Source organism: Stigmatopora nigra, chromosome 16 (assembly GCF_051989575.1).
Source record: "Stigmatopora nigra isolate UIUO_SnigA chromosome 16, RoL_Snig_1.1, whole genome shotgun sequence".
NCBI lineage: Eukaryota > Metazoa > Chordata > Actinopteri > Syngnathiformes > Syngnathidae > Stigmatopora > Stigmatopora nigra.
Window position 1 is genome coordinate 1,029,171 of NC_135523.1, and position 13,770 is coordinate 1,042,940.

Here is a 13,770-nt window from a genome sequence, read left to right on the forward strand (position 1 = left end):
CCCAAAGATGGAATTCCAGTCAGAGTTTGGCTTTCCGATTAGACTAAATCCATCAAACGCTCTGGGCAAATCCCCCACGCCGGCTAATCTGCAGATAACTTTGTCTCGGTGCGGGGATGCGGGTATTTCCTCTCTTAAGCCCCAACCGGCATTGTTCGCCGTAAACACCTTGCTTAAGACGGCGAATATGCTAAAGACCTTTACTCCATCCGCTTCTGTCTTAGTTTTTTATTTATTTTTTTTCTTCCCCGTAGCATCCAGCAAGCGGAAATGGGAGCCGCCATGGACGCCCTCGACAAATGTGAGTACCAAAAATTACGTAACTTTTTAGACCAAAATTTGTCCTTTCTGGGTTTCGGAAAGCAATTGAATTTTTATTTTTATTGTTTTTAATCGTTTTTGGGGTTCTTGTACGAATTCAAAATTAGTCTGAATTTAAATCTAATTTTTTAGGAAATTTTGTGGTAGCTGCACTTCCACCTGTGCCCACTAGTTGCCAGAATTCAGCCATATTAATTATAATAGTATAATATAGTATAATATAGTATAATAGTATTACATTTTTAATTAAAATCCTGTATTTGGGCATATTTGGACTAAAACTGCTAAAAACTGAAAACTATCAAACTGTACTTCCATCTGTGCCCACTAGTTGGCAGTATTCAACCTTATTAATTACGATATATTTCATTTCTAGTATTTAGAATCCCACATTTAGGCTATTTTAGATCAAATTTGCACTTAAAACTATTCAACTGCATTTCCACCTGTGCCCACTAGTTGGCAGAATTTAGCCAAATTGACTATGATATATTTAATTAATATTTAAAATCCTATAAGTACAATGTATTTAATTTCTAGCACTAAGAATCCCGCATTTAGCCAAGTTTGGACTAAAACTGCACTTAAAACTTCAACTGCAATTCCACATATGCCCACTAGTTGGCAGACTTTAGCCATATTGACTACGATATATTTAATGTATATTTAATGTATATTTAAAATCCGGTATTTTTGGAATATCTCCTCTAAAACTGCACTAAGAACGTTTCAACTGCAATTCCACCCGTGCCCACTAGTTAGCAGACTTGAGCTCCTATTGATTAAAATATATTTAATTTACATTTCAAATCTCAGATTTAGGTGACAAACTGCACAAAAAATGTAAAACTATTTAAAGATAAAAACAGCTTTAAGAAATGTAGTTTTTCCTCCGTTTTGACGAATAAACGTTTTGAAGCGTAGTACTATCGGGTTTTAATAGAATAGAGACGAGAATCCTATGGCCAGATATATGAGGTGGGCGCCATCGATTGTTACACAAACAGAAGCGGCTTTTGATGATTGGCGAGCTTTCCAGCTGGCTCGGCTCGGCGGCGGCGGCCTGGGAGGGCGTCGGTTGCGCGCTTTGTACGTTGGCGTTTGAAGGGCGCCCGGAGGTTCCTCGGGGCTCGCAATTCTTCTTTTGGTCCTCTTCACACTGCCTCCTCTTCTTCTTCTTCTTCTTCTTCTGCGTTTTCATCTTGTCATCAAAGTCCACCACTCCGAGAAGAAGAAGAGGAAGAAAAAAAATGGGGTACTTTGCCGCATAGTCAAGTAGAATTACTTACACTTACGATGAGGAGTCGTAGAATAGTCCGGATTGGCTTACATGTAATCAATTGTTGAAGTCCCGCCCCCTTTTTTGATGCACTAATTAAACCATGAGGTTTTGTAGAAGTGTTTAAAAATCAATGATTGGGATCTGTAAGTATTAAAATTGCATGACTAGAATCGTTTTTTGGAAGGTTTTGGTTTTAAAATGTGCAAATTTTAAGCAAATTGACCAAAAAAATTAGCCTTTTCAGTTTTTTTTTAGAGCAAATTGACTAAAAACTTTACCCTTTTCAATTTTTCTAAGCAAATTGACTAAAAACTACCCTTTTCAATTTTTCTAAGCAAATTGACTAAAAACTTTACCCTTTTCAATTTTTCTAAGCAAATTGACTAAAAACTTTACCCTTTTCAATTTTTCTAAGCAAATTGACTAAAAACTTTACCCTTTTCAATTTTTCTAAGCAAATTGACCCAAAAAAATACCCTTTTTAATTTTCTTAAAGCAAATTTACCCTTTTCAATTTTCCCAAGCAAATTGACCAAAAAAATTGACACATCAATTTTTCTAATTAAAACCAAAAAAATCAATTATTTTCAATTTTCCTAAGCAAATTAACCAAAAAAATTACCTTTTCAATTTTCCCAAGCTAATAGACCAAAAAAATGACCACTTTTAAATTTCTCTAAGCAAATTATCCCAAAAATTGACCCTTTTTAAATTTCTCTAAGCAAATTGACCAAAAAATTACCTTTTCAATTTTCCTAAGCTAATAGACCAAAAAAATTGACTTTCTTGATTTTTCTAAGCAAATTATCCCAAAAATTGACCCTTTTTAAATTTCTCTCAGCAAATGGACCAAAAAAATTGACCCTTACTCAATTGATAAAAAAAACTCAATCACTTTTTTGTCAATGACTTCAACCATTTAAACCATTTCCAGAATAAAATTAATAACCATTAATTTACCCCACAAAAATACATTTTTGACCAATTTGCCATTGACTAATCCCTTCTCAGTGCAGTATTTCATTTAAAAAAACATCCTATCCCTCAAAAAAACATCTTTTTATCAAACGCATAACACTCTGGACTCAACTGGGCGTCGTCTTAAATCCCGAGCGTCGTCTAATGAAGTCCTCTCGCCCCGTTAATGAATGGCGTCTGACATGAAACAAGCTCGTCAAATTTCACGGCGTGCTTAATAACCAAAAAACAACGCCTCCAATCTTTTGGCTCACTGGACCGAAGTGAAAGCGCCGCCAAACAGCCGCTCGCCGTCGAAAAAGGAGAAAGCCCCGCCCCCCTTCCCTTTCCCACATTATTGGGTCACAGCGACCAATCTCGTTTCTCTTTCCCCGGCAGATAACTTCCCGCAGATGGCCCATCAGAAACGCTTCATCGAGCGCAAATACCGGCAGGAATTGAAAGAGATGAGACGGGAACGCGAACGCCAAGACGCCCGAACGCCTGGACGGCAGGACGCCGCACGTCAGGGTTCGCCACGGTGAGGACACGCCCAGAAAAGTGACTTGACCACTCCCCCTTTTTTAAATGACTGAAGTAAATAAAGCCAAATGGAATGATCTGCAAATCAAGTGGATTTTAATTCAAATTGGCCGCCGTCCTCGCCGCCGTCCTCACCGCCGTCTTCGCGCCATCTGCCGCTCCGTCCTCCCCTCTCAACGAGCCAAATTAGATTGTTTTTCATTTGCTTTCCCTAATTCCCGCCTCCCTAATCCAATTGGCTGTCAAGATGGCGGTTTTTGTTCGCCATTGTCTCCAGCGACGTGGCTAACAATTTTCATGTTGATACTTTGTTTTTTCAATCAGTTTAGGTCTTGGATTTTTGGACAAATGAGTTGGTTTCCAGTCCTTATTTGTCCTCAGTTTTAGGTCTTGGATTTTTGGGGGTTTTTGGATGAATGTTGTGTTTTCTAATTCGTCCTCAGTTTAGGTCTTGGATTTTTGGGCGAATTATTTGGTAATTCAATCCTAATTTGTCCTCAGTTTAGGTCTTGGATTTTTGGGTTTTTTTGGATGAATGTTGTGTTTTCTAATCCTAATTTGTCCTCCGTTTAGGCATTGGATTTTTGGACTTTTTGGATGAATGCTTTGTGTTCTAATCCTAATTTGTCCTCAGTGTAGGTCTCGGATTTTTGGACTTTTTGGATGAATCCTTTCGTTTTTAAATCCTAACTTGTCCTCAGTTTAGGTCTCGGATTTTTGGACGAATACTTTGTTTTTAACCCTAATTTGCCCTCAGTTTAGGCCTTGGATTTTTTGACTTTTTGGGTGAATGCTTCATTTTCTAATCCTAACTTGTCCCAAATTTAGGTCTTGGATTTTTGGACAAAAATCTGTGTTTTTCAATCCTAATTTGTCCTCAATTTAGGTCTTGGATTTTTTGACTTTTTGGACCAATACTTTGGTTTCCAATTCTAATTCGTCCCTAGTTTAGGTCTTGGATTTTTGGACAAAAATCCTTGCATTCCAATCCTAATTTTTCCTCCGTTTAGGTCTTCATTTTTTGAACAAACACTTTGTTTTACTATCCAAATTTCTCCCCAGTTTAGGTCTTGGATTTTTCGCCAAATACTTTGCTTTCCAATCCTAACTTGTCCTCAGTTTAGGTCTTGTATTTTTGGACAGAAATCAACGAAACAGAGCAACGAATTCAAAATGGAAGAAAGTCCGCAAACTGACTTTTGAAGATATTTAATTGTGTCATATAAATATCCAGTACAAAATCTCACATTGTACAAAGCAGAATTGCCGGCGGGACGCACGCACGCACGCTGGTTTACGGCGAACCGTCCCCACGCGTTGTTGGCGGCGTCTACACACGGACAAGCACACGTCTACTGGATGGCGGCGTTTGTTTGCCTTACCTAAGAAAAGCAAAAGGACCACGTTCCCAAGACGCCACACAAAATCTCTTTTTGCCACTAGCTAATACTCAAAAGTCCGCTTAACTTGGACTAAAACTTCCTTTGCCTCCATTGGAAGAAAGCTTTCTGGAAATGGAAGCCCCGCCCACATCGCCGCAAACCCCGCCTCGGACACCACCCGACCTGCGGCCAGTCTCGATCATTTCAGGTCAGGGGAATCCGCCAAAATGGAATCGAAGCAACCAATGGAAGAAGACTGACTGAGGCGTGTCCACAGGAGGCGCTGGTTGCTCCGCCCCCAAACCAAAAGTTCCGAAAGCTCCACCTCCAAAGATCGGATTTAAAGTGACACTACGCTAGCAACATTACAAGCACCTTTTGAGCCGTTCCAGAGACGAAACACACCCCTCCCTCTTTCCCGAGACCGCCTCCCACTAAGCGTCTCCCCCGGCTCAGTGGGCGGGGCTCCCGAAAGGCGATGGTACCGTTCCCGGAACGCCGCCAGGTGAAGAAGTAGGTGGCTGTACAGTGTATTTTGTTTGTATCATGTCACGTACACAAGCAGATCGATCACGATATACGCAGCGGGAGTTTGTCGCGGAAACACGGAAAAACAGTTGGCCGCCGCCCCCATCACCGCTACCACTCCCATGTCCGTTGCGGGCGGGCGGGGGGCGGCGGCGGCTCCAGGAAAATGAAGAAAACTCGGCTGGACATACGTAGGAGTGTCCAAACTCTCTTCTTGGTGGGAACTGACTGATTGGTGAGTAAAACTGTTGATATTTTAAGTAGCTAGCTAGCTTAGCTTGAGGCCTTATTGTTTATTTACTTAAAATGATGCTAGCATTCGGACATATTTGGACAGTACTGAACTGATGCTAGTATTCAGACTTAAATGGACAGCACTGAACTGATGGTAGTATTTGGACTGAATTGGACAGTACTGAACTGATGTTAGTACTCGGACTTAAATGGACAGTACTGAACTGATGCTTGTACTCGGACTTAAATGGACAGTACTGAACTGATGGTAGTATTCAGACTTAATTGCACAGTACTAAACTTATGCTAGTACTCGGACTTAAATGGACAGCACTGAACTGATGCTAGTATACTGACTTAATTGCACAGTACTGAACTGATGCTAGTATTCGGATTTAATTGGACAGTACTGAACTGATGCTAGTATTCGGATTTAATTAGACAGTACTAAACTGATGCTAACATTCAAACTGAATTGTACAGTACTTAACTGAGTATTTACTTCCAAAAAGACCTCTGAGTGGATGTCAGTAGTAGCCAATAGATGTTATTGTTTACATAGCCTGGGATTAATTCTGAAGTTTTTGATTTTAGGGTTGGATTTAGTCCAAATTCCCCCAAATTTACAGCAATGGTAATGCTTAAAATTTGGCTTAGGAACTAACAATAATTTGGTTTTTAAGAATGACTCACAGACGTATTGGCAACGTTAACATGGTGCTTCTTATTTTTCAGGTTTTTCAAGCTGACCTGTCACAGGACGCGACCCAGACCTTTCACCGACTGTGTTTTGGACACTCCCACCCAGCCCCGCCAAGCCCCGCCTGCCGTTAGGAGTCGCTGTCGTCGGCCCCGTACATGTCGGCCAGTTTCTTGAAGCGTGGACCCCATTCGCTCAGGTAGTTGTAGTCCTGCTCGCCCTCGGTAGTGGCCGACTCCAGCGAGCTGAGCGACTCGGCCACCGAGCCGCCGCCCTCGTAGGCGTAGGTGGCCAGCGAGTCGTAAGGCGGCGCCGCCGGGTCGGCGTCGTTGTCCTGGATCTTCTGCTCGATGAAGTCCCGCACGTCGCCGTTACGGTCCCGCGTGGGCCTGGCGGCGGGGGGCCGGCGTACCGGCGGGTAGCAGGTCTCGGGTGCGATGTCTCGCCGCTGTTTGCCTTCCTCAACCGCCTCGGGGTTGCGTAGGGCGCCCATGTCGAAGGCCTGTGTGTCCTCCTCGCCGCCGCCTTCGTCGTTGTAGCTGACTACGTTGTCCCGGACGTCCTCCTTGGAGATGATTAGGGGTTCCTTCTTGCGTTGACGTCTTAGGGCGGCGAACAGGACTACGATCACTGTGGGGAAGACAAGACTCAGTCACCAACCAGACCGAAACTTGGACTTTTCTGCCTTAGATGATCCTAAAACTGGTTTCTAGAGCCCAGCTTTGGACTTTTAATGGTTTCAAGAGCCCAGATTTGGACTTCTAAATGGTTTCAAGAGCCCAGCTTTGGACTTCTAAATGGTTTGTTTGCTGAGAAGACGAATCAATAACTAAGACCTTAACTCCTCCCTCCCTCAGACCCAGAATGGCCGACTCAGAAACCCCTGGACTTGCTTCTTCAACACTAACGTGGACTTACTTCATGCCTTACTTGACCTTGACTGTTAGGAATGTCTTTGGCAGGACAGTTTAACTTTAGTCTTGACCCAAGCCTACCCTTACTAATGACGATTAATGTTCTATTATCTGTTAAGCTAAGTTTCTATGCTAACTACTGTCTCTTTTTAAGGGTTATCGTATGAAAAGGGTGAAGATTTGAAGCAGAAACTCTGGACCAAGAACTGGTACGTATATATTTTAGTGACTTATCTGTTTGCTATGTTTTAAGTATCTGTTCTCACTGCTATTTTTTTTAGGGAGTACTCGGACGTTTGGTGGCCCGGACGTTTGGTCGCTCGGACGTTTGGTGGCCCGGACGTTTGGTGGCCCGGACGTTTGGTGGCCCGGACGTTTGGTGGCCCGGACGTTTGGTCGCCCGGACGTTTGGTCGCCTGTATGTTTCAAGTGGTACGTATATATTTTAGTAACTTATCTGTCTGCTATGTTTTAAGTATCTGTTCTAATTGCTATTTTTAGGGGGTACTTGGACGTTTGGTCGCCCGGACGTTTGGTCGCCCGGACGTTTGGTGGCCCGGATGTTTGGTCGCCCCGGACGTTTCAAGTGGTAAGTATATATTTTAGTGACTTATGTGTCCGCCATGTTTTAGGTTTCCGTGCTAACTGCTATCTTTTGTTAGGGCTACCGTCTGACGAGGATGAAGGTGTTTAGCAGAAACTATGGCCCAAGAACTGGTACGTATATATTTGATTGACTGCAATCTTGTCTCTAAACGACGACCCAAGACTTACGTATTCTTTATGTTTCAGGTTTCCCTGCTAACTGCTATCTTCTCGAGGGTTATCGTATGGAAAGGGCAAAGATGTGAAGCAAGAACTGGTATGTACACATTTTATTTACCATCATTTTGTCTCTTAATGACAACCAAAATTGACACTTCTTTGTCTTGTACTCACAGAGCAAGATCATGACGCAAAGCAAGATGGCCACCAGCGCCCCGGTGCTGAGTCCAGCCTTGGCCGTCAGCGCTTCGGCGTTGCACAGCTTCATGTTGCCCTCACGGTCACAAGTGCACACCCGCACCGTCAGCGTACTGGTGGCACTCCGTGCTGGAAGACCGCCGTCCGAGATCACCACCGGCACATGATGGACGCTCTTCTGGATGGCGCTGTAGCCGTTCCTGCGAGTCAAGATCCACGCCGTGTTGTCTGCAAAGAAGTCGGACAGCGTCAAAGACACAGCAAGACCTACGAAGGACAACAAAGACGATTACCTTTGTTGTCACGGACGGAGAAGTTAGCCTTGCTAGCCGACTCTTGCGCCAGGCTGAAGGAGAAGTGGTGACCACCAACAGGCTCATCTGGATCCATGGCACTTATTGTCTGGATCCTCTGCAAGTACAAAGACATTGAGGTCTATTACTTCAAAATAAAAGACCTAAACAGAACGTAAGTTTAATTGTTTTATTTTGAGAGCCTGGGACTTGAACCCAGGTCTCCCAAGTGGCAACTGGTGACCACTGAGTGTTACTGGCAAGTCGTCATGTCCAATCAGGACCTTGCCGAGTTACCTCAGACCAAGGGTCTTCAACTCCAGTCCTCAAAGACCCCTAATTCAGTCTGTTTTCCATGTACCCATCTACTAACACACCCGAATCAAGTAATCAGCATGCTGAATACTTGATAAGGGTGTGTTAGTAGAGGGAGACATGGAAAACAGACTGAATTAGGGGGTCTTTGAGGACTAGAGTCCTCAACTCCAGTCCTCAAAGACCCCTAATTCAGTCTGTTTTCTATGTCTCCATTTTACTAAGTCACCCGAATCAAGTAATCAGCAAGCTGAATACTTGATTCGAGTCTGTTAGAAGAGGAAGACATGGAAAACACTGAATTAGGGGTCTTTGAGGACTAGAGTCCTCAACTCCAGTCCTCAAAGACCCCTAATTCAGTCTGTTTTCCATGTATCCATCTACTAACACACCCGAATCAAGTAATCAGCAAGCTGAATACTTGATTCGAGTCTGTTAGAAGAGGAAGACATGGAAAACAGACTGAATTAGGGGGTCTTTGAGGACTAGAGTCCTCAACTCCAGTCCTCAAAGACCCCTAATTCAGTCTGTTTTCCATGTCTACCTTCACTGACTAACTCTAATCAAGTAATCAGCATGCTGAATACTTGATAAGGGTGTGTTAGTAGTGGGAGACATGGAAAACAGACTAAATTAAGGGTCTTTGAGGACTCAAAGACCCCTGATTCAGTCTGTTTTCCAAGTTTCCCTCCGCCAACACACCTATATCAAGTCATCAGGAATCTGATGGACTTGATTTAGATATGTTGTTGGATGGAAACTTGGAAAATAGACTGGATTAGGGTCTTTGAAGACTGAAGTTGGAGATCCCTGTTAAAGGGTACTCACCTGATTGGCTTTGGCGTTCTCACACACAAACGTCTCGTAGTTGGTGGCAAAAGTCGGCGCGTTGTCATTGACGTCCAGGACTCGGACGTAGACGGGAACGCGGCTCGATTGTTGGTGATTGTCTTCGGGAGAAAAGTATGAGTGGTAAGTATTTAGTTAGCGGTGATGCTAGCTAACGACCTTCTAAACTAATGGAATGCCACTTACTGAACTCAGAGGCCACCACGGAGATGTTGTGCCAGGCGTTCTCTTCGCGGTCCAGTTGCCGAAGGAGGAAGACGGAGCCGTTAACGGCGTGGACGTCGAACACTCGGTCCATGTCGGTGCGACGGTCGATGGAGTACCTGAAAAATACACAAGAAAACATTTCAAAGGTAAGCGAACTTGTTACCAGCTTCCAAATTCAAAACAAATGTTATAAGTATATAAGGCTTAAGTATATATTAAGTATATATTTTCTTAAGTACTACTACCAACTCTCATAGGGTGGTGGCCCAGTGGATAAGTCATCAGTCTACTAACTCTGTGGTCCTGGGTTCAAATCCTAGTATTTGCAAAGTTTTCTCACTATTAGTCAGTTAAATGAAAGAGGTAGAGTATAAGTATTACTACCTACTCTCACAGGGTGGTGGCTCAGTGGCTAAGTCATCAGTCTCCTACCTCTTAGGTCCTAGGTTCAAATCCAGGTGGCTGCAAAAATTTTCCCAATATTATTCAAGTAAATGAAAGAGGTAAAGTACAAGTACTACTTCCTACTTTCACAGAGTGGTGGCCCAGTGGCTAAGTCATCAGTCTCCTACCTCTGTGGTCCTGGGTTCAAATCCCAGTGTCTGCAAAAATTTTCCCAATATTATTCAAGTAAATGAAAGAGGTAGAGTACAAGTACTACTTCCTACTCTCACAGAGTGGTGGCCCAGTGGCTAAGTCATCAGTCTCCTACCTCTGTGGTCCTAGGTTCAAATCCCGGTGCCTGCAAAAATTTTCCCAATATTATTCAGGTAAATGAAAGGGACAAAAGTACAAGTACTACTGCTTACTCCCACAGGGTGGTGGCCCAGTGGCTAAGTCATCAGTCTCCAACATCTGTGGTTGTTGGTTCAAATCCCAGTGCAGGCAAAGATTTTTCCAATATTATTCAGGTAAATGAAAGGGACAAAAGTACAAGTACTACTGCTTACTCCCACAGGGTGGTGGCCTAGTGGCTAAGTCATCAGTCTCCAACATCTGTGGTTGTTGGTTCAAATCCCAGTGCAGGCAAAGATTTTCCCAATATTATTCAGTTAAAAGAATAAGTTATAATGCCTAAGTGTTTAAGTGTATAAGTGTTCAGTGGTGGATGAAGTATTTTGTCCAAAAAATGACTAAGTGTTTCACCTTGTTTCCTTGGATAAAATGTTTCAACACCTATGTATAAGTGGGGCACGAGTTGGTGTAGTGGGTTGCACACTCGCCTTTGCACCGAGAGAACGTGAGTTCGCTTCCCGGTGTCGGCGGTTCACTGACCAAGCAAGCGGTCGAGGGTCGGCCGAAGGCCGACCCGAGAACGCCTTTCGCACATACAGGTCCATCAAGTGTCTTCCGAACTGCCGAAGGCAGTTCGGAATATAACCTTTTGCTGAAAAGTATGACTAAGTGTTTAATAAAAATGTAAAAGTTTTTCTTTTTTTTTTTTTCTTCTTATTCCAGTTACCGAACCACACGGTGTGGTGATCAGCCAAAGGTCGACAGCGGGAATCGAACCCAGGTCTCCCAGACGGGAGTCCAGTGAACAAACCTCTGCGCCACCCAAGTGACTACACTTTCCTTAGTCATCGTTTCAGTGTCTTGACTACAAGTCCACAGAAACAACTAAGTGAAAATGTGTCCCAACCAGGATTTGAACCCACACCCCCTCGACCAGAGACGGTTGAGTTAACCACTATGCCACGATTTGGCTACACTCTACTATGTCGTCATGTGAAGATCTTGACTACAAGTACACAGAAACAATTAAGGGAAAATGTTTCACAACCGGGATTCGAACCCACACCTCCCAGACGGGAGACTGGTGACTTAACCTCTGCGCCACAGTGTCTTCAAGATAAAAAGCCTTACTATACTATGTCATTTTTTTGGGGGGTTGAAAGAGTCTTACTATACTATGTCGTTTTTGAAGCCAAAAAGCCTTACTGTACTATGTCATTTTTTTGAAGAGAAAAAGCCTTACTATACTATGTCGTTTTTTGGGGGGTTGAAAATGTCTTACTATACTGTGTCGTTTTTGAAGCCAAAAAGCCTTACTATACTATGTCATTTTTTAGCAAAAATAAAGCCTTACTATACTATGTCATTTTTTAACGAAAAAAAGCCTTACTATACTATGTCGTTTTTTTATGAAAAAAAGCCTTACTATACTATGTCGTTTTTTTTATGAAAAAAGCCTTACTATAGTATGTCGTTTTTTTTTACAAAAAAGCCTTACTATACTATGTCGTTTTTTTACGAAAAAAAGCCTTACTATAGTATGTCGTTTTTTTTACAAAAAAAGCCTTACTATACTATGTCGTTTTTTTACGAAAAAAAGCCTTACTATAGTATGTCGTTTTTTTTTACAAAAAAAGCCTTACTATACTATGTCGTTTTTTTTACGAAAAAAAGCCTTACTATAGTATGTCGTTTTTTTGCGATAAAAAGCCTTACTATACTATGTCGTTTTTTTTACGAAAAAAGCCTTACTATAGTATGTCGTTTTTTTACAAAAAAAAAGCCTTACTATACTATGTCGTTTTTTTACGAAAAAAATCCTTACTATAGTATGTCGTTTTTTTTACAAAAAAGCCTTACTATACTATGTCGTTTTTTTACGAAAAAAAGCCTTACTATAGTATGTCGTTTTTTTACAAAAAAGCATTACTATACTATGTCGTTTTTTACGAAAAAAAAGCCTTACTATACTATGTCGTTTTTTTACGAAAAAAAGCCTTACTATAGTATGTCGTTTTTTTGCGATAAAAGCCTTACTATAGCATGTCGTTTTTTTGCGATAAAAAGCCTTACTATACTATGTCGTTTTTTTACGAAAAAAAGCCTTACTATACTATGTCGTTTTTTACGAAAAAAAGCCATACTATAGTATGTCGTTTTTTTACAAAAAAGCCTTACTATACTATGTCGTTTTTTTACGAAAAAAAGCCTTACTATAGTATGTCGTTTTTTTACAAAAAAAGCCTTACTATAGTATGTCGTTTTTTTTTACAAAAAAAGCCTTACTATACTATGTCGTTTTTTTACGAAAAAAAGCCTTACTATACTATGTCGTTTTTTGCAATAAAAAGCCTTACTATACTATGTCGTTTTTTTACGAAAAAAAGCCTTACTATAGTATGTCGTTTTTTTGCGATAAAAAGCCTTACTATACTATGTCGTTTTTTTAACGAAAAAAAAGCCTTACTATACTATGTCGTTTTTTACGAAAAAAAGCCTTACTATACTATGTCGTTTTTTTAGGAAAAAAAGCCTTACTATACTATGTCGTTTTTTTACGAAAAAAAAGCCTTACTATAGTATGTCGTTTTTTTTACAAAAAAGCCTTACTATACTATGTCGTTTTTTTACGAAAAAAAAGCCTTACTATAGTATGTCGTTTTTTTGCGATAAAAAGCCTTACTATACTATGTCGTTTTTTGCAATAAAAAGCCTTACTATAGTATGTCGTTTTTTTACGAAAAAAAGCCTTACTATACTATGTCGTTTTTTTACGAAAAAAAGCCTTACTATAGTATGTCGTTTTTTTTACAAAAAAGCCTTACTATACTATGTCGTTTTTTTACGAAAAAAAGCCTTACTATAGTATGTCGTTTTTTTACGAAAAAAAGCCTTACTATACTATGTCGTTTTTTGCAATAAAAAGCCTTACTATACTATGTCGTTTTTTTACGAAAAAAAGCCTTACTATAGTATGTCGTTTTTTTGCGATAAAAAGCCTTACTATACTATGTCGTTTTTTGCAATAAAAAGCCTTACTATAGTATGTCGTTTTTTGCGATAAAAAGCCTTACTATACTATGTCGTTTTTTTAACGAAAAAAAAGCCTTACTATACTATGTCGTTTTTTTACGAAAAAAAGCCTTACTATACTATGTCGTTTTTTTTACAAAAAAAAGCCTTACTATACTATGTCGTTTTTTTACGAAAAAAAAGCCTTACTATAGTATGTCGTTTTTTTGCGATAAAAAGCCTTACTATACTATGTCGTTTTTTGCAATAAAAAGCCTTACTATAGTATGTCGTTTTTTTACGAAAAAAAGCCTTACTATACTATGTCGTTTTTTTACGAAAAAAAGCCTTACTATAGTATGTCGTTTTTTTTACAAAAAAGCCTTACTATACTATGTCGTTTTTTTACGAAAAAAAGCCTTACTATAGTATGTCGTTTTTTTACAAAAAAAGCCTTACTATAGTATGTCGTTTTTTTTTTACAAAAAAAGCCTTACTATACTATGTCGTTTTTTTACGAAAAAAAGCCTTACTA

The 13,770-nt window shown here is 40.7% G+C and overlaps 2 protein-coding genes and 1 long non-coding RNA gene across 3 annotated transcripts in view; 2 read left to right on the plus strand and 1 right to left on the minus strand.

The window, feature by feature from the left end:
- The window catches only part of drosha (drosha ribonuclease III), a 68,332-nt gene extending 65,144 nt beyond the window's left edge, over positions 1-3,188 (plus strand). The window contains exons 30-31 of the mRNA XM_077735479.1: positions 255-301; positions 2,960-3,188. Of these exons, the coding sequence (XP_077591605.1) occupies positions 255-301; positions 2,960-3,105 (193 nt within the window). The 3' untranslated portion in view covers positions 3,106-3,188. The remainder of the gene's footprint in view (positions 1-254; positions 302-2,959) is intronic.
- Positions 3,189-5,930: 2,742 nt separating this feature from the next.
- The window catches only part of cdh6 (cadherin 6), a 108,976-nt gene continuing 101,136 nt past the window's right edge, over positions 5,931-13,770 (minus strand). The window contains exons 12-16 of the mRNA XM_077735480.1: positions 9,468-9,604; positions 9,261-9,382; positions 8,118-8,235; positions 7,801-8,052; positions 5,931-6,577 (exon numbers count right to left, since the gene is read on the minus strand). Coding sequence (XP_077591606.1) covers positions 6,078-6,577; positions 7,801-8,052; positions 8,118-8,235; positions 9,261-9,382; positions 9,468-9,604 — 1,129 coding nt within the window. The 3' untranslated portion in view covers positions 5,931-6,077. The remainder of the gene's footprint in view (positions 6,578-7,800; positions 8,053-8,117; positions 8,236-9,260; positions 9,383-9,467; positions 9,605-13,770) is intronic.
- On the plus strand, positions 9,220-11,518 carry LOC144209272 (uncharacterized). Its single transcript, XR_013329068.1, has 3 exons — positions 9,220-9,404; positions 9,477-9,634; positions 10,947-11,518. It is a non-coding gene; the product is annotated as an uncharacterized LOC144209272 (long non-coding RNA).